We start from the raw sequence: 24,818 nt of genomic DNA, 5'->3' as shown, positions 1-24,818 counted from the left end.
AAATCATTAGATTTTCTTTCCATATGTTCCATCTTTCTTTGCCTTCAAAATTCTGTTCTTCATTCCTGGCAGTAGCTCAAAGCTTGAACTCCAAGCATTTTTCCTTTATTCTTTATCCAGGTAAAATACGTTGTTGTTAAAGTCCAGATTGAAGTTCTTACTTCATCCGGTTAAAGTGTGTCTAACACCAACAATTGGTATCTAGAGCCCTTATCTTAGTGGACTTGTTATAGTTGGATCACATACTGATGGCTTCATCAAGCTTCTCACCAACTGCACCTCCAGTTTTCAATGGAGAAGGATATCACATTTGGGTAGTCAAGATGAGAACCTACCTCCAGGCATTTGATCTATGGGAGGTAGTTAACTCAGATGTTGAACCAGAACCATTGAGAGCAAATCCAACAGTGGCTCAAATGAAGCAGTACTCTGAAGAAAAAAGTAAAAAGCACAAGGCTATGTCATGCATTCAGAATTGTGTTTTTGATGTAATTTTTACTAGAATCATGGCTTGTGAAACACTAAAACAAGCCTGGGACAAACTCAAGAAGGAGTTCCAAGGCACAGAGAGGACAATGCAGCAGTTGTTGAATCTGAGAAAGGAGTTCGAGAACTTGAAGATGAAGGAAGAAGAAACTGTCAAGAAGTATTCTGACGGAATCATGTGTAACACCCCTAACCCGTATCCGCTGCCAGAATAGGGTTTCGGAGCATTACTACCATTTACAGATCACTAAAAAAATTTAAATACTTACCGATTCAATGCATCATATAAATAAATATATTACCATTCAATCAACAGTTTGACACTTGTATAAGCATCAAACAGCAACATTGTTAGTATACTTGCACATATCTCATATAAAGTCAACATTGATATATCTATTTTCTCGACATATCGCACTTGAGTTTAATAATAGTCTCAACTTACATAATTTCCTTGTATCAACATATCAAAGATAATCATATATGTACATGTCATGAAACATATCATGCTCTGACCGTTTCTTCATAAGCATATATCATTCATTTCATTATATCAATATTTCATGCTCCATCATTTCCATATATTTTATGTATATTTATTTCGGTAATAGCTTATATCAAACTTAACATAAATTATATTCCATGTACTTATACTTATTTCGTTTATCTATCTTCATAATTATTTCATATAACCATTCGTCATCTGATACATATTACCTGAATATCAATTGTTCAACAGATGTTAGAGCGTCTCCCATCCACGGTCTTATTTATCTTTGACATGATGCCATAGTGTCTTTCAACTATGGTCTTACTCATTTTCTGTCATGTTGCCATGATATCTTTCAACTATGGTCTTGTTCATTTCATATCACGTTGCCATGGTATCTTTCAACCATGGTCTTACACATTTCATATCAGGTTGCCATGGTATCTTTCAACCATGGTCTTACACATTTCATATCAGGCTGCCATGGTATCTTTCAACCATGGTCTTACACATTTCATATCAGAGAGCACACTCCCGCGAACCTCATCCTTACAGTGGGATTACCAGTCCAGGCTAAATCCCCTGTAATATAAACTCATAGAGTATTGTCGGGATTACCAGTCCAGGCTAAATCCCCTGCAACGACAATTACTCTAATGAGCTTGGATCTGAATTACTAGTCCAGGCTAAATTCAGACCCTAATTCGGATTACCCGTCTGGGCTAAATCCATTTTACACGTATTCTTCGGGAGGGCTATATCAGAATAGGATCACCCGTCCGGGCTAGATCCTTTTTACCGTCAATTCCTTTTCAGAGATCCATCGAATTTTTCTTTCCATTCAACTGGGATTTATTTTCAATTTATATCGAGTATTATCAATATTTCATCAAATATCATGAATTGAACATTCAAATCATATTTTCATCACATAACCACATATTTCAAGTATTTAAAATACAATTCAAGTTACACAAACTTACCTCATTGCTTGTTTGTGTTTATAATTTCATTAATCCGATATCTTTTCTTTTCCACGATCAAGTCTCATATTTGAGTCGTCCGAATCTTTATAAATAAATTTGATCATCATTTTCATTCATTTCATCTTCTAATGCATTTAATTAATGCTCTAGGCAAAATTACCATTTTGCCCCTAAACTTTTAATTAATGACGATTTCATCCTTAGGGTCAGGAAAATAGAATTCTTGCAATTTAATCCTTATTTACAGCTATTATTCTCATATATATTGATAACAGTCCATGAATTCTATAAAATATCAGAATTTTCCATAATTTCAACACTTTTCAATTTAATCCCTAAAACATGTTTTCCCCCGATCTTGAACTAAATTAATAATTTCATTCAATTTTTTAATTTAAATAATAAAATAATCCATTTCATGCAATTTGGTCATTTCTGACATCTTTACAAAATTACCCATAAAGATTTACTTTTATTCAATTTAGTCCCTAAGCCTAAAATATGCTAATTAGCCATGCTTAATGAATATTCATATATGTTTTCCTCCTCCTCCTCTCCATTCCACATCCTTGATGTATGTAGCACACTTGTAAGTAACATTATTTATAATCTTTATTATTTACCTTTATGAATATTCAAGCTGTCCATCTGTGTCATAGCCACTAAATTATTTATATCTGGATCTATAGGACTCCAAATTAAGATCCGATAATTTTCCCTGAAACTAGACTCATATATATTCTTATCATAAAATTTTTAGAATTTTTGGTTTAGTCAATAAGTACATTTTATTCTTTAAATTTACCCCTATTTTGCTGTCTGACAATTGTGACCCTTATTCACTAAAAATTAATTATCTCCTTGTACAGAATTCGAATGATGTTAATATTTGTTTCTATTGAAAATAGACTCATTCAGGATTCTAAACATATAAATTTAAGCCCCTAATTATTTTTATCCAATTTTTTATGATTTTACAAATTCAGAACAGGGGAACCCAAAATCATTCTGACCTTGTCTCACAAAATTCATCATATCTCATGATTTAGAATTCCATTGCTTACATAATTTCTTCTATAAGAAACTAGACTTAATTAGATTTAATTTCATATTTTATTCATCCTATAATTATATTTATACAATTTTTTATGATTTTTCAAATTTAGACTACTGCTGTTGTCCAAAACTGTTTTAGTACAAGATATTAATTACCATGTTATAACATCCTTATTTTCTTTTTCTACACCATTTCTCATCACTTTCTCTTATTTTTTCTTCACTAACATATCAAGAACATAGGACCTTATGTAAGAAAACTCTACTATAACATTATTTCCATGCTTTATCAATAATAACAAACTTAAAAACATATTGAAATCTTGATGTACTTACCTTTTCTTATTGACTTCAATCTTTAACTTGATTTTTCTCTCTCCTCCAGCTTCGATTTCTTGAATCCAACTTGATATTCTTGCTCCCCATCATCTCCTTGCTATCTTTCTCTCTTGATGGCTATGGAAATTCTCTCAATTTTTAGGTGAAAATAATGAATTTTTGGTGGAAGGACTAAATTGTAAAGAAAGCAAACTTCTTTTCTTCTTCTTATCTTACGTTAGTTTGCATGGGAAAGGAAATGTGTTGATAATTCTTCATCTTTCCTTCCTTTTATACTAAATAAATAATAATATAATAATAATAATAAACATCTCATAAAATATTAATAAAATAATATTTATCTAATTAATTAATTTAAAATATCATCAACATAATTATTACATTCTAGAATTCTCTCTCTTACTAATTGACCATTTTTCCCTTCATGATCTTTTAGAATTCCATCCTTGAGTCATCACTTAATTTGGTAAAATTGCTATTTAGTCCCTCATAATTTTTTACCTATTCAATTTGGTCCTAATTCATCAATTTTTCTTGGTTTCTAGATCATTCCACCCTTAAAATATTTGCACCATTAGTCCTTCAACTTTTTTATATTTACACTTCAACCCCTTAAATTTTGAGTATTTACTCTTGTGCAACAAGACTTTTCTTATCTTTGCAATTTAGTCCTTTCTTGAATTAATATTTCATAATATACTTTTCAATATTGACATCACTAAAAAATTCCCTTTTTGTCACTTTATTTCCTTATTTTACTAAATCACGGATAATATTTTACTGTAAAAATTTTCGGGGTATTACATCATGGCTGTAGTTAACAACATAAGGCTCCTTGGTGAACAATTTGATGATGCAAGGATTGTGGAGAAAGTGCTCTCTACCTTACCAGAAAGGTATGAGGCAAAAATCTCATCTCTTGAAGACTTAATGGACCTAACCAGCATCTTTTTAACAGAGCTGATCAATGCTCTGTATGTACAAGAGTAAAGGAGGGCCAGCAGATTAGAGGAGCACCAAGAAGGTGCCTTTCAAGCCAAGTCTGCTTCATGTTCCTCGGCCTACAAAGGCAAGAAGAACTGGAAAAACAGGCCTAAGCCTGATGCTGCAAGAGGAGGAGATCAACTCTGGAGATTTTGCAAAAGACCTGGTCATCCAGAGACCAGATGCTGGTTCAGACCAGATGCTGTGTGTCAACCCTGCAAAAAGAAAGGCCATGTTGAAAGGGTCTGCAAAGAAAAAGGCAGACCTGGCCAAAACCAACAACACAAGGCTGAAGCTCAGGTAGCTGAAGAAGGCAGTGACAATGAGGAGCAGGTCTTTGTAGTCTCCTGCTCAGCTGCTCAGAAGAAAGTCTCAAATGGTTGGCTCCTTGACAGTGGCTGCACCAACCATATGTCACCAGATGCAGCTATTTTCAAGTCCTTAGACAGAAGCTGTAAAACACAAGTTAAAGTTGGCAATGGCCACTTTATCATGGCAGAAGGAAAGGGAGATGTGGTTATTTGCACTCCAACAGGTAACAAGATCATTTCAAATGTTTTGTTAGTTCCTGAAATTGAAAGAAACCTGTTAAGTATAGCTCAGTTAGTTGAAAAAGGCTATACTGTGGTGTTCAAAGAAAATGAATGTCAGATTAGTGATCCAAGTGGATCTATGCTCATGTCAGTAGCCATGACAGAAAAGAGCTTTGTTGTAGATTGGAATAAAGGCTTTGATAATGCCTATGCTGTTTCTTCTGAAGACTCTAAGCTTTGGCACCAAAGGCTTGGGCATGCTAACTTCAGATCAATGACTCAGATGATCAGTGAAGACTTGGTTGAAAACTTCACCAACTCTATTGAGGAAGAAGAGGTATGTGAAGTCTGTCAATTGGGAAAACAAGCAAGATCGCCATTTCCTACCAATCAAGCATGGAGAGCCTCTGAGAAGCTGCAGCTTGTACACACAGATGTGTGTGGCCCCATGAAGACTGAATCATTGAATGGAAGCAGATATTTCATTTTATTTATTGATGATTACTCCAGGTATTGTTGGGCATATTTTTTCCAGAATAAGTATGAAGTATTTTCAATATTCTAGAAATTTAAAGCTGCAGCAGAAACTGAAACAGGCTGTAAACTTAAGACCCTTAGGTCTGATAATGGAACAGAGTATACTTCATCCGGGTTTAATACCTTTTGTGATGAAGCTGGCATTAGACACCAGCTCACCAACACTTATACACCTCAACTAAATGGTGTAAGTGAAAGGAAGAATAGGAGCTTGATGGATATGGCCAGATGTTTATTGTTTGAAAAGAATTTGCCCAAGACCATGTGGGCTGAAGCTATCAATACTGTGGTCTACATTCAGAATAGGCTTCCAACCAAAGCACTTGCTCACAAGACACCTTTTGAGGCCCGGTTCAGGTTCAAGCCATCATTGGCTCATATGAAAGTATTTGGTTGCCTATGTTACAGCCAAATACCAGCTGTAAAGAGGGATAAGTTGTCCAAAAGAGCTATTCCTGGTATTTTAGCCGGGTATAGTATGGTCAAGAAGGGCTATAGGATTTTGGACCCTTTAACAAACAAAATTCAAGTAAGCAGAGATGTGATCTTCGATGAAAAAGGATGCTGGAATTGGGAGAAGAACGAGCCAGAGGCTGTTTCTGAAGAGCTGATGGTTGATCATGCTGAACTTAACAAATTAGTCCTGAAATGGACATTGATGACATGCCAGTCAGAGGCACTAGACTTTTGGCTAAAATTTATGAAATAGCTCAAGTTGCCATAGTAAAGCCATGTAGTTTTGAAGAAGCTGAAGCTGATGAAGGCTGGAAACAGGCTATGGTTGATGAAATTGCCATGATTGAGAAGAACCAGACATGGGAATTGGTTCTTAGACCAGCCAAGAGGAAGGTTATTGGAGTAAAGTGGGTCTATCAAGCCAAGCAAAATGCTGATGGGAGCTTGAACAAACTGAAGGCCAGGCTTGTAGTCAAAGGATTCAGCCAGAAATATAGCCTGGACTACCTGGAAACATTTGCACCAGTGGCCAGGCTAGACACCATTAGATTGCTGATTGCCTTGGCAGCTCAAATGCAGTGGAAAATCCACCAGCTTGATGTGAAGTCTGCATTCCTAAATGGCTTCCTTGAAGAAGAGATCTACATTGATCAACCTCAAGGCTTCGTTGTGTCTGGAAAAGAACAAATGGTGTACAGGCTTATGAAGGCATTATATGGCCTGAAATAAGCTCCTAGAGCCTGGTATGCTCGAATTGACAGTTACTTGGTCAGTTTGGGATTTAACAGAAGTGTTAGTGAGCCAACACTATATGTCAAGAAGAATGAAGCTGAAATACAGCTTATTGTATCCCTCTATATCGATGACCTTTTGGTGACTGGAGGAGATCAAGACATATTGGCTGAATTCAAAGCCAAAATGAAGGACATGTTTGAAATGTCTGACTTGGGGCTAATGACATACTTTTTGGGAATGGAGGTGCGCCAAACAGAAGGAAAAATCTTCTTAGCACAGAGAACATTTGCCTTGAAGGTTTTGTCCAAGTTCTCAATGGAGAATTGTAAGCCAACGAGCACTCCTATTGTTGTTGGAATGAAGCTGTCAAGCCAAGGAGATCATGAACCAGTCAATGAGTCTACCTACAGGAGCCTAGTTGGCTGTTTGTTATATTTGACAACAACTAGGCCAGATATCTTGTTTGCTGTGAGTATGTTATCAAGGTTTATGCATTGCTGTAATGTCCAGCATTTTCAAGCAGCAAAGAGAGTGCTAAGGTACATCAAAGGCACTCTTGACTATGGTGTGTTATTCAACAAAGTTGAAAGTTTGAAATTGAGAGGCTATATTGATAGTGATTGGGCTAGTTCAAGTGATGATATGAAAAGCACCTCTGGATATGCTTTTACCTTTGGCTTAACCATGTTTTGTTGGAGCTCAAGGAAACAATCGATGGTGGCTCAATCAACAGCAGAAGCTGAATATGTTGCAGCTGCCAATGCTGTAAATCAAGCCATTTGGCTAAGAAAAATTCTAGCTGATCTTAACCTACATCAAAGGGAGGCAACAGAGATCTTTTGTGATAACAAGTCTGCTGTTGCAATTGCAAAGAATCCTGTCTTCCATGGTAGAACAAAGCACTTCAGCATCAAGTTATATGTGATAAGGGAGATGGAACAAGCTCGAGAGGTGGAGCTGATTCATTGCAATTCAGAGGAACAGGTTGCTGATATCTTCATAAAGGCCCTTGGTGTGTCAAGGTTTGTAAAACTGGGAAAGCAGCTAGGTGTTACAAGCATGGAAACTAAGGAGGAGTGTTGAAGTTAGTTCCCATGCAACACATGCAGCAACAAAGGTGGATATGCAGCTCATGCAGATAAGGAGTTAATCACAAAGCATAAGTTATCCGGTTAAAATATGAGTTAACCAGATGAAGAACCATACTACTGTTTCAGTTTCTATGGTTTAGTTTATTTAGTCTATATTTTGTGTTCTAGTTCATTTTGAACTTAGTTTAGTTTATGTTTGATGTAATTTGATGGTGATAGAGCTGATCACCAGCTTTGTTTATGTTTGCAAGCAAAAACACCTAGTTCCAATGTAATAAGTGGAGTTAGGTAGTGTTTAGGTGATGAATTTATTGATCTTTTGACCAGCTAATGACTGGTATATGTAATGGCTTTAAGCCAAAGTTTCTTTTAAATGAAATCATTAGATTTTTTTTCCATATGCTCCATCTTTCTTTACCTTCAAAATTCTGTTCTTCATTCCTGGCAGTAGCTCAAAGCTTGAACTCCAAGCATTTTTCCTTCATTCTTTATCCGGGTAAAATACGTTGCTGTTAAAGTCCAGATTGAAGTTCTTACTTCATCCGGTTAACGTGTGTCTAACACCAACAGTAACCTAAGGGTTCTAAGAGAAGAAAACTCAAGAAATAACTTAAATCAAAATAAGAAATTGCTATTGCTTTTCTATGCATACTTATGTTACTTGGATTCTTTAATATTAAAATTATTTTTGTTGAATAATTCTGTTTTTTTAATATGAACTTTTAAATTTATGTAAAAAATATATATTTAAAAAATAAAAAATGCCATAAAATGGAATTAAAAAATTTAGAAAATATCGTAAAATGTTATAAGAAAAGAGAACATATAATCGGATGCAAATTTGATAGAGTAAATAAAATTGAAAAGGAAGATCGTAAACTTATCTAAAATATGAATATTTTTGTAGGAGAATTACAAAATTATATAAAAGGATAAAAATATACAATCAGGGTTTAAATTAGATGAGCTTACTCTTTGTTTTGAAAAGCTTTGAAAATGTTAGAGCATTAAAAGGTAGTCAGATTTTCTAACATCATCATCAAGAACGTAGTACTTGATGTTCCATGTCAATGATTTCTATGGTTAATATTGAGCCATATGTCTTAGTTGATTAATTGGCGATTTATTTTAATAAAAAAATGATAAACTTTGACGATAAAATATATCATTAACTTTGAACAACAATGACTTTTAATTTAACATTTGAAAACAAATCATGCAACCTTTCGAGTTTTAGAATTTCTATCAACATCAAATATTTAAATCTAGATTATAAGTAGGCCCTTATGAAACTCCGGTAACAAATGGGGGATTAAAATGTAAAATAAGTTAATACAAGGGTGTTGTCGCAACATCAAAGAATGAATGTCGTGACATTGAATACAATAACATGATTTCGTGACTTCATTTGGAGTGAGTTGCGACCATGGAGATGGGTGGTTATGTCGCTACTTCAGCAGCGGAAAGTCATGGCATTCAAGATAGGGGACTCAATGTCGCGACACCAACAGGGGAATGTTACGACTATGAGGATAGTTTTCCCCAATTTTGCATCATTCTTTTCAAACCTACCAAGTACAAATCCCAAATGGTCTAAGTGACCCCAAAACTCAACATTGTACATTTTAGGCATTAATTCAAATGCCAAACTACTATTTTTGGCACATTTAACATCATTCAACACATGATAAGATACACATTCATATTCATCCTAGTCACATGCATCACTCTTTATTACCTGGCATGTAAGCAATACCTTGTTACCAAGCTTACATATACGAATAGCATGCATACTCATGTTTCACTAGATTAGTACATATACATACCATCCTAAACATGAACATATACAGAGTACAAGCATTTCTACCACAAGTACCTAAATGTCCAAAATGAACATAAAAACTTATTCAAGATATTAGCTACATGCCACATGTTATTAACATAGAAAAACTGTACAAACTTTGTTAAGTTGAGAGAGTTGAATTTGGATGTTGCCGATCACTTTGAGAATTCGAGATCTATGACAACTATGCATGAAAAGAAACAAACCAAATGCTGAGCAATAGGGCTCAATGGTGCTAACATGATTTAAATCAATAATCATACAAAAGCAACGTACCAAATACACATAGCATGGTATTCATACACTATCTAAGTCATAATCACATTACTAGTATCATGAACATAACATTTCAATTTGTGTTACTCATCATGCCATATATCAACATTTAGTCCTTATACCATACCTTTCAATTACATGAACAATGTAGTATATCACAAAGAGTCATGGTACCTTTTCTTTCCATTCTCGAATCTATTGATTCGTTATATAACCGGGTCAACCCTCAAGGCTCATAATAACAAAATCATGTGTCATTTCACATGTCATCATTTATTGCTTAAATATTAATATACAAATATACGATTCAATAAAAAAAGTCAATAGGCAAAATAAGTGTTTTCATAATCTCTATTAACTGGACACAAACTCGAGGCGGATGCACAGATCATCCAACCATCACACTAATATATCTGGCACTCGATGCCTCATTGGTACGTCCTAAGTATAATATGTTGGAAAAATCTTGGTTTAAAAATAATTTTCTTACACAGCGAAAAAATAAAATTTTGAAAATCGACCTAATTTGTAATATTTATAGAAATAAACCTTAATCAGATTCGTACCTGTGTTTTTGACTTAGCGGATGTTCGTTGTTCCCGACTTTCAACCAGACGATATTCTCTGCTATTCTCGTACTATAAATTGTTTCAAGTGTGGGCTCAAACCAATTGAATAGAAACACAAAACTAGAAAAAGTTTTCTCTCATTTTGGGGTGAAAACAAAAATTCACTTTTCTTAATAAAAACTAGAAAAAAATTTCTCTCATTTTGTGTTCATAGCTCTACCGGTGCCATCTATTTATAGGAAGAGGAGACAGAGCCCTTGTTAAGTTGTAGTGGTTTTTTTCTACGACTCTCGCCTTTCCTTTATCTCGAGACGGATCAATGCCATCTTTAGCTACATACGATAATTCAATTATAGAAACTGTATTAGTTTTCAAACAATCACATGAAAAACACATAATAATTAAACATAGTTTGTATTTTATTCATTTTGGTCTTTACAATCGATTTGCCCATATTTTTCAATATTTAACATCGAATCAAAATCTAATTTCATATTCTTTCATTAGGGACCTTGTACTTTTAATCTGTAGCATAATTTTTTTAACAAATTTCAATTTATTCAATTTAATCCCTAATATCCAAGATTAACCATATAGCTTAACTCTAAAAATTAAGCTAAATTCACTACTTTCTAATACAATCTAAACATAATTTAAACTTATCATTCGAAAGTTCTCAACATTCAACCATAGTTTCCTCAAGAATTCGTTAACAACAACTTAACATATACTTAATAACCAATAAATTTAACACATGGGTATGTTTTACTAATCTTAGATAATAAAAAATTATGAAGAAAAACTCAACGAATGGCTAAAGGACGTTGAAATTTTTCCTTTTCTTTCAATATCAAGGAAGGCATAAACTTTGAGGGAAAGATGATGAATTCATTCTCTCTCCCACTATTTGATATATTTATACTTAGATTAATAGTTTAGTTAAAAAGCTAATCATGTTTTGTGTATTAATTGAAGGCACTTATATGTGTTATAATTATAATTATAAGAGCTAAGTGGATATCTTCATCATCTTTCCACTACCTAGTAAGAAACAATGATTAAATAACCATTAAGCCCTTTGATTAATTGTTAAATGGGTCTTCAAAGTATTTTTCAAATTAAAATTCAATAGTGATTATATTTTTACAACTTAGTCCCTGAACTAAAATTAATGATTTTAATTACTCGATCATTCATTAATATACTTTCATACTAACTTCATAAATCCTTCTATTATAATCTCATAAGCTCGATTTACGGAATTGGGTTCCGAAACCATATTTTTCAACACTGGCTAAAATCGGGTCGTTACAACTTCGTTGTAATACATTCTATGAAGTGTTAGATGGATCAGTGCATTCATGCTTGATCAGCACTTTGGGTCTTATTGTGAAGTGTTAGGGGATTGATCCACATACCCGTACTTGTGCTTAATCCAGTTAATAGGTGCTAAAAGTAAATAATGGATATGTTATTTTGATTTTGAAAATGAAATGTCATTTTGATTCTGAAAGTGACATGTCATTCTAATTTGATGATAAAATGTCACCCTTGTCTTAGTAATCAAATGCTATTCTAATTCTAATAATGAAAGGCCATTTTGAGAAATGATACATGTTAGTAGTCAAGGTGATTTGAATATAAAACGATCTTAAGATTGAAATTGATATAATGAAATGATATCTTGAAATTATTAATAATTTGATTTAATGTTTTAGTAGTATACTTGTTATCTTAATACCTTTTATACTTGAATTCAAATTATTCTAGTACCACTGAGTATTAAATACTCAATGTACAAATTTGTTTGTTTCCATATGCAGGTTTGATTTAGGTTCTTAAAGTGTTTGCAAGTTTGTCAGCATCCAAGTTATCAACTCTCTCAGCTCAGCCACCTTTTTAATGTGCTTACTTGATAGATTATACATGACACGTACCTAGGTCATTAAGAAGCATTCTGGAGTCTTTATGTTGTTTTGATTTGTAAATATAACGATGATGCATGCCTTGTGAATTATTGGATTGATTTTGGTATCATGCATTCTATACTATGCATATTAAGATATTTTGGTTGAATTATTAGTTTCGTACAAAATGATAGTTGGTTCTTTAGGCTAATTACGATGAAATGAATGTCATGATCATTAAGTGTTTGGACACAGTTTTTATAGGTTAAATAGGTGGGTTTTGATTTAATGAAGTTTGGTTTGAAGAAACCTTAATGTTAAGTGAATTAGTATATGCTATAAAAGTGTATTATTTGGATAGTTGTTGATTTTGATGCTTGGTTAAAGTAGTTAAACTTATGTGTATAGCTTGTTTAATTAACTATTTGCTTATGACAAAATATGATGCATCGAATGCTATGAATTTTAGATATATGGTTGTGCTTTTATAAGTTGTATATCACATTGGTATGAATTAGGTGATTAATAAGTACCATTTCTATACTTGACTTAGTGCACATTTTGACATTTTACCATTTGGTCTTGAGACAGGGAGACTATTGTCTCGAGACACCAAGAACAAAGTATTGATCTCAGGTATTTTTTATCATTGGTCTCAAGATAGGTTGACCATGTCTCAAGACATACATGGCTAGGTTTCGAGACAATCAATATTGTCTTGAAACTACTAAATATCGAACCGAAATTATATTTTGCCTTGTTTTAGGTCTCGAGACAAGAACCTTTTTGTCCTGAGACATCTAAACATCAAAGTTAAAGGTCTGAAACAAGGAATATGTGTCTCGAGACATAAGTGATCAAGTTTCAAGACATGAACTTTAATGTCTCGAGACACACTGCTAAATTTGGCTCATTGAGTTCGGATTCGAATCCTAACTCCGTATTTGACCCTGTTTGAACCCGAAACATTTTACACAAGATCGTTTATCATTACTTCATCGTGTTTATGGATATAATTATGATTGTTTGGAAATTTTTATGGATTAATACCAAATTGTTTGATCTATTGATTTGCAATAGTGTGAGTTGCTTCAGCAATGTAATGTGACGTCATACATTTGGATTCGATGACTGGATCGAGTGTGGGGTGTCACACAAAAATTATCTCCCAAATTGGTCTTATAAACAACAAAATAGTCCTAACATGATCCTAACATGAATAATTTGCTCATAGTGATTCTATAACAAAGAACTTAATTTAAATTATCCATTAATATAAATTGTCTCCTATATTACAAAACAATCTATATTATGCAACTTATCATTAGTTTAAAACCATTGGTAATTTAATAAGCTGATATTTTTCTTTTAACATTTGTTTTACCTACAATAAAAGTGAGAAAATGTTTGCATAGAGTAAATAATAATAAATGAATATTTATTAATTATTCAATTCGAATAAATACAAAAAAAATACTACACTAATAGAAAATTTTACTAACACTGGAACTTCTAAATATGTCCAAAGCATTAAGTAATATCCACTAGAAGGAGGTAGTTATATCTACTTTCAAGAAACTATTTATTACTCTTTTGATTCATCAAATACAAAACAAGTGCCTTCGCCACCAGTGCTCCATAAGAAATTTGCATATTTTGATACTTGAAAAGGGTTTTTGGTGTCAGCCTCGACAGCTTGTATGTACATTTCTTCAGCTCCCCACTGATCGTTTCTCACTTCCCATAAGAAATCAGCATACAGTCCCAATGCCTCGGCGTCTTGAGGTTCCACCTCAATAGCACGTTTGAAGTACTCTTCTGCCCTGCAGATAGACAACAAAAGAAGTTAATATCATACAAGAAATAAATGGCATGCAGTTGATATCGACGTGAAACATCAATGTTTATTTTCTTATTTTTCGTTCTTTTCTGAAAGCTGTGAATTATGTTACTTTGATTATTATTGTTTTTAAGCAGTGGTGCCTAATATTCGTGTCTAACACATTAAGGGATATGAGTAAGGCTTATGAAGCTTTAAGGATACTCCAAACCTTAAATCTTAAACTTTAAACCTATTGCTAAGATAGGTTTTATGTCGACATATGTGCCCATTCAACCTTTAATTCAAAACTCAGGTGCACCTTCATGTAGCAAACTTTAGGGGGCATATGGTTAGTATATTGATACAGTGAAGATGAGGAGTAAACGTCTAAATCCCAATCGTTACAAATTACGATTCTCATACCCCATATCTGACGCAAAGAGATTGAGAGCACAAATAAAAGCGCAAATCCGAAGGCAGAAAATTTACCTGTCATAGTCCTTGACAACAAGGTGAAGAAACTGAGCATAATTTGTTAGCAAAAGAGAATTATTAGGCTGCTCAACAATACGCATTTGATAAACAAGATTCGTTCTGAAATGAACTTCATGGTTATCTGGTTCAACCTCCACATGCAATGGAGAAACCAATTGTTGCCTTATTTGATATTCCAAGGCTTTATCATGAACCGACTCCCCCCTTATCCTCGAAGCCTCTTCCACCATTGGTTCCCATAACCTAATCTCATCATTGGCCTTTGGATACTGATCTTCTTGTTCTTCTTTTTCACTTTCCTTGTCTGAAACCAACACGATTGCTGTAACAACATTTTGAGTGAATCCTTGTCGTTGGATTACATCAAATGAAGCTTTTTCTGCCATTGATTGAACAGAAAAATTTGCCAAAAGAAGCACGACGTAAACCATGAGCGTCGGCGTTTTGGAAAACACTTGTTGGAACAGCCATACAAAAGTTAACGTCATGTCTTGTTGGATTTTAGACATGACATCCACTAAATCTTCGGAATAAAGACTTTCCCTAATTATCAGCGTGTAGTTTTGGATCTCTCTGATGATGAAAACTAATGAAGAAATGGCGTTTTTAACAGAGGAATATGCAAATCCACTTTCATTATCAACGAAACTATCCAACTTCCCCCTTTGTTTTCGCAACCTCAGTGAATGTGGGATCCCCATGTTGTTTGCTTTTTGTTCGATGGTGAACCTTCGAATCTCATCTCTTTCAGGCCAATCCGATGGCTCTGAACAGATTCCGAGCGATGTGGGATATAGGAACTCGACCTTTGAGGGTAAAGGCTGCTTTGAAGGATTCAATTCTATGCTCTTGTGAACACTGTTTTCACGGGGGAATACATTGAAGCTTGAGCAACAATGAGCCCCCAACTTTCTTGAGCTAAAACGTGATGAACGATGAAGGTAGCCATAGAACAAAGGTTGGTTGCACTTAACTTGATTGGCAGATCTTATAGATGATATTAAAGAGGGTGATTCTTGTGGGGTTCTGAATATTGATATTTGTAGATTCTTTGTAGGTGTAAACTTTAGTTCCATAGCTTAATTTGGTCACAATCTGTTAAAAAAGAAAATCCTCCATTAAAACAATGAAGAAAATTCATTAAAGCTAAAATCATCTCATCGGCAAGCTAAATTCTTGGAATAAATAAAATTGAAAACTTACCCAGAATGTGAATCTTTTTGTCGAAGAATTAAAAAATAGTTAAAAATAAAAATATAAAATTTGGGTTGAAATCAGATCAAACTTTTTTGTTTTTTTTTTGAGTTTTGGAGAGTTTTGAAAATGTTAGAACATTAAAAAGAACATTTTCACCTGTTATTCATAGAACCGGTTGGTCCATTTCAATGATTTCAATGGTTAATATTGATCCATGTGTCTTAGTTGATTGACTCATGACCAATTTTTATATAAAAAAGATAAAGTTGATGACCAAATTGCATCATCAGCATTTGAGAAAAAGAATCATATGATACAAAAATAGAAAAAGAAGCAACTTGAAAACTTGGAAAAAGGATGATAATAACTATAAAAAGGGAAAATCCCATAACAAGAAAAGATGATAGAAACTATAAGAGATATGCTGAAGTTTGGGTTATCTTGATCTAACCCTAGAACAAGATTGACATTGTGACAGTTGAGGCTGTGATTATAGATAAAACTAGTTGTAATAAATGTGATAATATTTTTTTATCACTTAAATTATAAAATTATCTGAACAACTTAACAAGCCAAAGATCAGCTAGCTGGGTTTGAGACTTCTGCCAACTGATCAGAATACTATGGCTTTTCTCTACCCACTTAACCACCAAGGCGATGTACTTACACTACAAGCTGCAAGCCATAAGGAAAGAAGGGCTTAACATGCATGGCTATCTTATTTGAATCAATCGTCTTTAACACATTGTCTCTTGTGGAAGTCTAGTGTCAGAAATAGCAAGGTGAAGTGAGGGGTTGGGATATTTAAAAAAGTAAAATAGATTAAATGTTGAATTTGTATTAAATAATACTTTATATTTAGATATAATAATTATTTTCTTATCAAATTAATATTCAGATATTATTTTGTATTAACTTATTAAATTTAGTAGTAAACGTTCAATCGAATTGAGTGAAAAAATTTTAAATTAATCGAGTTGATGATTCTATCTTATCATAGTAATTTGATTTAAATTTTTTAATTTATTGACTCACTTTTCTCTTTTCCCAAAAAAAAAATAGTACCTCCAATACTCCTCTAGACAACTACAGAAGGAGATGAACCAAAGAAAACTCCAAAGTTAAACGCAAGGAGCCAAGAAGGACGAAAAACAACAAATTCGAGTGAATTAATACTTACAGAAAGCATGCGTTCCATGGAAATAGTAAAAGAATAAGATTTTTATTGTCAACATAATTAATATAAATATATTTATTTTATTGATTAAAAAGATAATATAGATGTTAAGCTAATAAATTAACGAGATTCAATATAAAATTATTATCAGATTCATCACATAAAAAAAATTATAAAAGAAAGTTAGTGTGAAATATAATTTACTTTTTAGCATATTGTTAGTGTGAAATATAATTTACTTTTTAGCATATTGAAAATTTTACTCCATCTTTAAATGAATAACTAAATGGCTTTTGACGCTTAGAATATTAAAATTTTGATGCTTGAATTATTATTTAAATGGGTGGCAGCAGTTGTGGGCATGAGGGGCCTTTGATATCAATCATTAATCTTCTATTATTACTGCATATCTTGGACTTATAACAAGAAAAGCTTGAATCTTAGGTATAGAAGCTCGGGGTTTTAACTTCAATCCTCTCATTGCATTGGAAATTGGAGAAAACCAAAGAAATTTCCTGGTCATTCTGCAGTATTTAACGATGAACTTGGAAATTGGGTTAGAAATTGCATGTTTGTCAGAGCTTTGTCTAAAGTGATTTTTCGTACACATTCATAGGTTTCTGAGTAATAGCTCTTGGATTACAGAGTTTTAGGTGGATGAGAGATTCAGATATAGGAACATCCTTAACTCTTGCTACGTAACCAGAGACCAATACCAAGATAATTTAACCTGACTTCCCCAAGAATATTATATGCTCCAAGACAAATAATCTTTTTATTTATTTTCTATTAGAATCCTAAAACTAATGTCTTCTTCTTATTTTGGCTAACAAAGGTTATAGCATTGCTTTCTTATTGGTGTGTCTGTTTTTGGAGTATTCTTTCAAGTAGTTGGTAATTGAATTAAAAATACACAAAGAGTGCGTTTTGGGCATCTTTCCAATTTCCCCCCCTTCATTTGTTCTTTGCATCACTACTTGTTTTTGATTGGTCATTTCTATGTGTTAGGAATCGACCCGATTAAGCAACGAATAAGAAAATAACGGAATAATTTGAGAAATTGAACACACAAATTTAACGTGGAAAAACCCCTCCAATGAGGATAAAAAACCACGGGTAAAGATAATTTTACTATAATGGCAAAAGAACGAAGAGTACAAAAGATGGAGATAAAAACTAAACCCCGAAAATTCGAAAACAAAAAACCCACAAAACGTAAACACAAAATTCTCTAAATGTGCTATGAGTTCTAATCTCTAATGGGTATATTTTTCTAAGGTTGTAAAAGAGCCTATTTATAGGCTAAATTCATAGGTCAAATAATAATAAAATAATCTAAACTAATCAGTGTTTGATTGAAACAAGTAAATAGAGTTTAACTGAAAGATTATTTCTCAAATTTGACTGAAAATAGGAGTCATATTTAACAAACCTCCATCTTGACTCATATTTTCACAACGCCATCTTTGCCAAAGCCCGCCACGAGCCTATTTTGAACTATGCAGGGAATTAACTGAGTCGAATTTGTGCTTAGAAACTGAAAGACTTCTAGCCTTCGACTTGTACATTGCCAAATCAAAACTAACCCGGGTCTAATTTTCACGAACACAGTGCCCTAACTTTTCAAAACCTGCATCCAAAAGAGAACCTCTCTTCAACGAAACAGTCATACCTTTTTTCCCTCCTATAACCAAGTTGCCTCCGCTCCAAACAAGTTGACTTCAACTCCGCAACGGATGAGGGACGTCCGATTTCACCAGTCACTGTATAACCTTCCAGAATATAAAGACTGCTGGTTCTTTTACCTTTTAACAAAACGAGAGCTCCACGAGATGCTTTAATGTTGCTCGACTCGATGTTGATTTTGCATCCTTTCAAGTCTAAAATACTTAAGGAGATGAGATTCTTTCGTAAATCAGGTACATACCTGACATCTGAGAGTGTCCTAATCGTCCCATCGTGCATCTTAATTTTAACAGTACCAATACCAATTACCTTACTAGATGAATCGTTTCGCATGCGCACAACTCCACCTTCAATCGAACTGTATGTGGAGAACCATTCTCTATTGGGACACATGTAGAAAGAACATCCTGAATCTAGGATCCACTTGGACGTGAGCTTGGTGTTATCGCTTGTTGACACTAACAAGAAATCATCACCATTTTCATCGGCCAAATTAGCCCCAGCTACATCTTCCTCGTTACTCTCATTAGCTTTTTTATTTCGTAATTTATAACAATCTGCTTTGACGTGACCTAGCTTTTTACAATAGCGACATCTTTTATCTCGTTTCTTTGATGCTACCAAAACGGAAGCTTGCCTATCTGTCTTGCTATCCAAACCAAACTCATTGTCAAGTTTGTCTCTACTCAACAAATGACCCTTCACATCTTCGAACGAGAGTTTATCTCTGCCTAAATCAGGGTCTCCCTAAAAGACTTGTATGAAGGGGGTAACGAGCACAATAATAGCATAGCCTGATCTTCATCGTCAATCTGAACCTCAACGTTCTTTAAATAATTTAAAAGAGTAATGAATTAACTAATGTGATCTCTAAGAAGCTCACCTTCGTTCATGCGAAACGTAAATAGATGTTGTTTCAACACTAAACAATTAGCAAGAGACTTAGTCGCATAAAGAGTTTCTAGCCTTTTCCATAAGGCGGATGAGGTTTTCTCCATCAATACCTCCTGCAATACCGTATTCGCGAGGCACAACTGGATTGCAGACAAAGCCTTTTCATCAAGCTCTTCCCATTCTGTTTTATTTAGATTCTCAGGCTTTTTCCCGGTAACAACCTTTTTCAAGCCTGACTGAACTAGAATTGCCATCATCCGAACTTGCCACAGATTGAAATTTGTTTCACCATCGAACTTCTCAATTTCAAACCTTGTTGTTGCCATATCTGAACGGGCTGATCTATGAAAATTGAACTAGCTCTGATACCACTTGTTAGGAATCGACCCGATTAAGCAACGAACAAGAAAATAGCGGAATAATTTGAGAAATTGAACACACAAATTTAACATGGAAAAACCCCTCCAATGAGGATAAAAACCACGGGCAAAGATAATTTTACTATAATGACAAAAGAACGAAGAGTACAAAAGATGAAGATAAAAACTAAACCCCGAAAACCCGAAAACAAAGAACCCAAAAAACGTAAACACAAAATTTTGTAAATGTGTTATGAGTTCTAATCTCTAATGGGTATATTTTTCTAAGGTTGTAAAAGAGCCTATTTATAGGCTAAATTCGTAGGTCAAATAATAATAAAATAATCTAAACTAATCAGTGTTTGATTGAAACAAGTAAATAGAGTTTAATTGAAAGATTATTTCTCAAATTTGACTGAAAATAGGAGTCATATTTAACACTATGAATTTCCTAAATCCTCCAATAGGATGATCACATTGTTGCTTTGCTTTAACTAACTTTTGTTTATTGATAAAGTTAAAATTTGTGATATAGATTGAAGATGTCTCAAAATTCTAGAGAAGCTACAAATGATAAAGTAGAGAGAAAGCCCTCTAACCCTAATCGAGGAGAACGTGTACCTCCACCTTCGGCCCGAAATGAGCTGGGAGAACCTGTAAATTCAATGCCTAGAAGGGAAGCAAAGTCTGAGCAGAGACAAGAGTCTAATAAAGTGATAAGAATTAAACCAGAATCAATATATTTAGGGAAGGAGGACCAACACAAGAAGCCTTCTTCCAAATGTTAAGTCAGTTGCTTCAGCAGTTCATGAAAACTGTTACCCCTCCAGTTTCTTCTCCACCTTCTGCTCCTCCTGTGCTAGAATTACAGCCCCAATCGCAACCACTTGTTTCAAGTCAATGATTCTATTATGGTTGAGTACTAGTTAGTAAACAGTCAGAGAGTATTTGAAGAGTTGCAGTATTCAAATGAAGATAAGTTGAGATGTGCAGTATCATTATTAAAAGATGAAGCTTATCAATAGTGGGTCACAGTGAGAAGCGTAAACTCAGTTGAAAGAATTACATGGAATTTCTTCTTATCAGAATTTTAAAAAAAGTTTGTGTGCCAACTATATTCAGAAAATAAGAAACGAGAATTTATTGATTTGAAGTAAAATAAAATGACTGTGACAGAATATGAAAATGAATTTGTTAAATTGAGTAGATATGCTCGAGAGTTGGTGACTACCAAATCTGATATGTGTAGGAGATTCAAGTTTAAGATCTATTTTATTTAGGTCCTATCCAATAAATTGTTAGTCTAGACAATCACATTTATGTCTTTATGCTCTTTGAGTCATCCAATCTGATACTCACAACAAGATATTTTCTATTTGGACTTGATAAACCACATAATAACCTTTTAATTGATTTCTCAATTTCAATTAGACTATGGACCTTATAGATTACCTATTAATGCAAGTTGCCTTCTTACATTATGATTCAACCACGTAATGTAACTTAATATTAGTTAAATATTAGATAACTGTGAGTAAATATTTTTTATTTTTTATATTTTACATACAAAAACCATAGATAATAAATGCAAATGATATTAATGTAAATGATAATATTTTATTAAATCAATATATTTAAAAAATTACAACTACATTATAAAAAAAAATTATACTAAAGTCACTATATCCAAACAGTATGTTGAATGAAAGGGTGCCTAGTAGATGGGCAACTAGCTTCACATGATTCATCCATTAGTGCTCAGACTTTAATTGCAGCCCTATGTTAGTACAACAAGTGGCTTTTGAATCCGATATCAATCAACACCCCATGACCTCCAAGAGCACAAAGAAGGAATTTATAAACATAAAGTATATCTATTTGTAGTTCTATCTACCTAAGAGGAACCTTTGAATATGTATAAAGCATTAAGAATATCCAATGAAAGGAGGGAGTCATATCTACTTTTCGTAAGCAGTTTATTACTATTTTGATGCATCAAATACAAAACAAGTGCCTTCTCCACCAGTGCTCCATAAGAAATTTGCATATTTTAATGTTTGAAAAGACTTTTTTGAGTCAGACGTGATGGCTTGCAGATACATTTCTTCGGCTCTTCAATGATCATTTCTAACTTGCCAAAAGAAATCGGCAGATAGTCCCAATGCCTCGACATCTTGAGGGTCCACCCCAATAGCACATTTGAAGCACTCTTCTGCACTGCGTATATAAAACAAAGAAATTAGTACCAGACCGATAAGGTAGTAAATTATGTTGCTTTTATTATTTATTGTTTTCAAGTATTGGTGTCTAATATTCATGTGTTAAAGATTTAGGGATTTGAGTATGGCTGATGATCCTTTGAGGATCCTCTAAAAAAGAAAAACTTAAAAATAATTAAACATATTTGTATCGGATAATATCTTATCCAATACAGTAGAGTTCAAAGTTACAATAGCTTGTAAGAGTTGCAAGGGTCTACTCTTGTGAGTTCAGGTTGCTATATTATCTGGATTGAAGAGTAAGCTCAGTTTTGATTGTACTCAATTTTTTGGGAGTTTTTCCTACAAATGTCTGAAACCAAAATCAGCCATCTTTTTTTTTCCAAATAAAGGCAAAAATTGTACCTGAAGTAGTCCTTAACAATAAGCTAAAGGAACTGAGCATACTTACCAAGCAAAAGAGCATTATTAGGATACTCGGCAATACACATTTGGCAAACAAGATCTGTTCTGAAATGAACTTCATAGTTATCTGGTTCGAGCTCCACATGCAATGGAGAAACCAATTGTTGCCTTATAGGATAATCAAGGGCTTTACGAATTGACTCCCCTCTCATCCTTGAAGCCTCATCCATTATTGATTTCAATAACCTAACCTCCCCATTGACCTTAGGACATTGATCTTCTTGTTCTTCTTTTTCACTTTCCTTGTCCGAAACTAACACAGTTTCAGTAACAACTTTTTGAGTGAATCCTTGTTGGATTGCATCGAAAGAAGCTTTTTCTGTGTGTTGGGTTTTTTGACAGCAGAGGAAGAAAACAGAGAACAGAACAAGACAATGAAGCAAGATGCAAGAAATATTTTTACTTGCTCACAAATGTGCAGTAAGGGAGCTTATGGCTGATAGCTCTGTATCATTCAATAAGAAAACAATACATTTATAGTCAAATACGTTACCAAATATTCAACTAACCCCACTAATCAGCATTGAGACTATTAAAATTTGCTTATGCAAGTATCCAAGCTGTTAAATCAGCTTAAAGACAACCTAAATGACTGCTAAATCAGCTAAGTACATGATTAATTCCTAACTGAACATTACATAAATAGATTACAACCAAACTAACAAAAGTCAACTATTACAAAAAAGGTTCTTCAACCGAATTACACCATGGACATTTGCATGCTGCTGCTTGGTGGCTTGGTCATTTGCATGTTGCTGCTTGGTAGTTATCTTTCAACACTCAATCATCCCATTAGAACATCAGCATCAAAGTTCATTCTCAACCAAACTAAATTATATTGCAACTAAAACAAAAAATATGTTGCTACAAAATGCATAATTGCTAACATGTATTTCATTCGAAAATATTACAGCAGTATAGTTGGCCAATTTTCAACACCCTCATTGATTGAATCGAAAAGTTTGCCAAAAGAAGCATGACGTAAACCATGAGTGTCGGCGTTTTGGAAAACACATGTTGGAACAACCATACAAAGGTTAACGTCATGTCTTGTTGGATTTTAGATATGACGACCATCAAGTCTTCGGAATAAAAACCTTCCCTAATAATCAGTGTGTAGTTTGAATCTCTCTGATTATGAAAAGTAATGAAGAAATGCATTTTTAACCGAGGAATATGCAAATTCACTTGCGTTATCAATGAAACTATCCAATTTCCACCCTTGTTTTCTCTTTATGAACCTTAGCGAATGTTGGATCCCCATGTTGTTTGCTTTCTGTTCGATGGTGAACCTTCGAATCTTGTCTCTCTCGGGCCAATCTCAGGATAAATTCCAAGCGATGTGGGATCGAGGAACTCAACCTTTAATGGTAAAAGATGCTTTGAAGGACTTGATTCTATGCTCTTGTGAACACCATTTTCATGGGGGAAGCTATCAAAGCTTGAGCAACAATAAGCCCTCAACTTTCTCGAGTTAAAGCGTGATGAACGATAAAGGAAACCATAGGCCAAAAATTGGCTGCACTTAACTGGATTGGCAGATCTTATAGATGAGATTAAAGAGGTTGAATTTTGTGGGGTTTTGAATATTGACTTCTGCAGATTCTCTACGTGTAAACTTTAGTTCCATAGTTTAAACAGGCCTCAATCTGTTAAAAAAAACTGCATATTATATGATCTAAAATTCGAAACCGGATATTAGAAAATCAAATTCAAAAGTAACGTAAAAGCAAATATGTTAAAATATCAAATGAAACCCCGACATTAAACCGGAAGCAATTTTCATGGAGTAAAAGAAATTGAATACTTACATAGAATGTGAATATTTTTGTAGGAGTACATAGAATGTGAATATTTTTGTAGGAGAATTAAAAAATATAGAAGAATGAAAATATAAAATTTGGGCTCAAATCAAATGAGTTTAGTCTTCATTTTGAGTTTTTGGAGAGGTTTATAAATGTTAAAACACACACACACACACAAAAAAAACATTTTCACATGTTATTCATAGTATGGATTGTTCCATATCAATGATTTCAATGGTCAATATAGAGCCACCGTGTAATGACTATTTTGCTGAAAAATGATAAAATTTAATAACAAGATAAAGCAAATGACCAAATTAGAAAACTAGTTTTTTTTTAGTAAAAAAATAGTATGATACAGAAATAGAACCTAAAAATAGAAAAAGAAGCAACTTGGGAACGTTGAAAAGG

General features: G+C 33.7%; 2 protein-coding genes across 3 annotated transcripts; both read right to left on the bottom strand.

The window, feature by feature from the left end:
- Positions 1 to 13,715: 13,715 nt before the first annotated feature.
- On the bottom strand, positions 13,716 to 15,813 carry LOC107963118 (uncharacterized). The gene is made up of 2 exons (XM_016899704.2): positions 14,600 to 15,813; positions 13,716 to 14,111 (listed from the first exon to the last, which is right to left on the bottom strand). Exons 1-2 carry the CDS (start codon positions 15,679 to 15,681, stop codon positions 13,874 to 13,876), a joined length of 1,320 nt encoding a protein of 439 aa, XP_016755193.2. The 5' UTR covers positions 15,682 to 15,813; the 3' UTR covers positions 13,716 to 13,873.
- A 5,728-nt stretch (positions 15,814 to 21,541) lies between these two features.
- On the bottom strand, positions 21,542 to 23,039 carry LOC107963452 (uncharacterized). Of its 2 annotated transcripts, none has more exons than XM_016899966.2 (2): positions 22,589 to 23,039; positions 21,542 to 22,130 (listed from the first exon to the last, which is right to left on the bottom strand). In XM_016899966.2, exons 1-2 carry the CDS (start codon positions 22,770 to 22,772, stop codon positions 22,033 to 22,035), a joined length of 282 nt encoding a protein of 93 aa, XP_016755455.1. In that variant the 5' UTR covers positions 22,773 to 23,039; the 3' UTR covers positions 21,542 to 22,032. The 2 variants fall into 2 exon arrangements, with proteins under 2 accessions (XP_016755455.1, XP_016755454.1); XM_016899965.2 differs by having other exon boundaries at positions 21,546 to 22,135.
- Between the last annotated feature and the right edge of the window lie 1,779 nt (positions 23,040 to 24,818).

This window comes from Gossypium hirsutum, chromosome A06, assembly GCF_007990345.1.
Source record: "Gossypium hirsutum isolate 1008001.06 chromosome A06, Gossypium_hirsutum_v2.1, whole genome shotgun sequence".
Taxonomy (NCBI): domain Eukaryota; kingdom Viridiplantae; phylum Streptophyta; class Magnoliopsida; order Malvales; family Malvaceae; genus Gossypium; species Gossypium hirsutum.
Note: the sequence above shows the minus strand (reverse complement) of the source record. Positions and strands in the feature narration are given on the sequence as shown.

Bases quoted from the DNA above. Each gene is read 5' to 3' on its own strand.
- LOC107963118 (XM_016899704.2), bottom strand. From the start codon at position 15,681: ATGGAACTAAAGTTTACACCTACAAAGAATCTACAAATATCAATATTC. The intron at 14,112-14,599 runs GTAAATTTTCTG...GTCTATCTGCAG, and splicing joins GTTGTCAAGGACTATGACAG to GGCAGAAGAGTACTTCAAAC.
- LOC107963452 (XM_016899965.2), bottom strand. From the start codon at position 22,772: ATGGATGAGGCTTCAAGGATGAGAGGGGAGTCAATTCGTAAAGCCCTT. The intron at 22,136-22,588 runs GTAAGTATGCTC...TTATATACGCAG, and splicing joins TAATAATGCTCTTTTGCTTG to TGCAGAAGAGTGCTTCAAAT.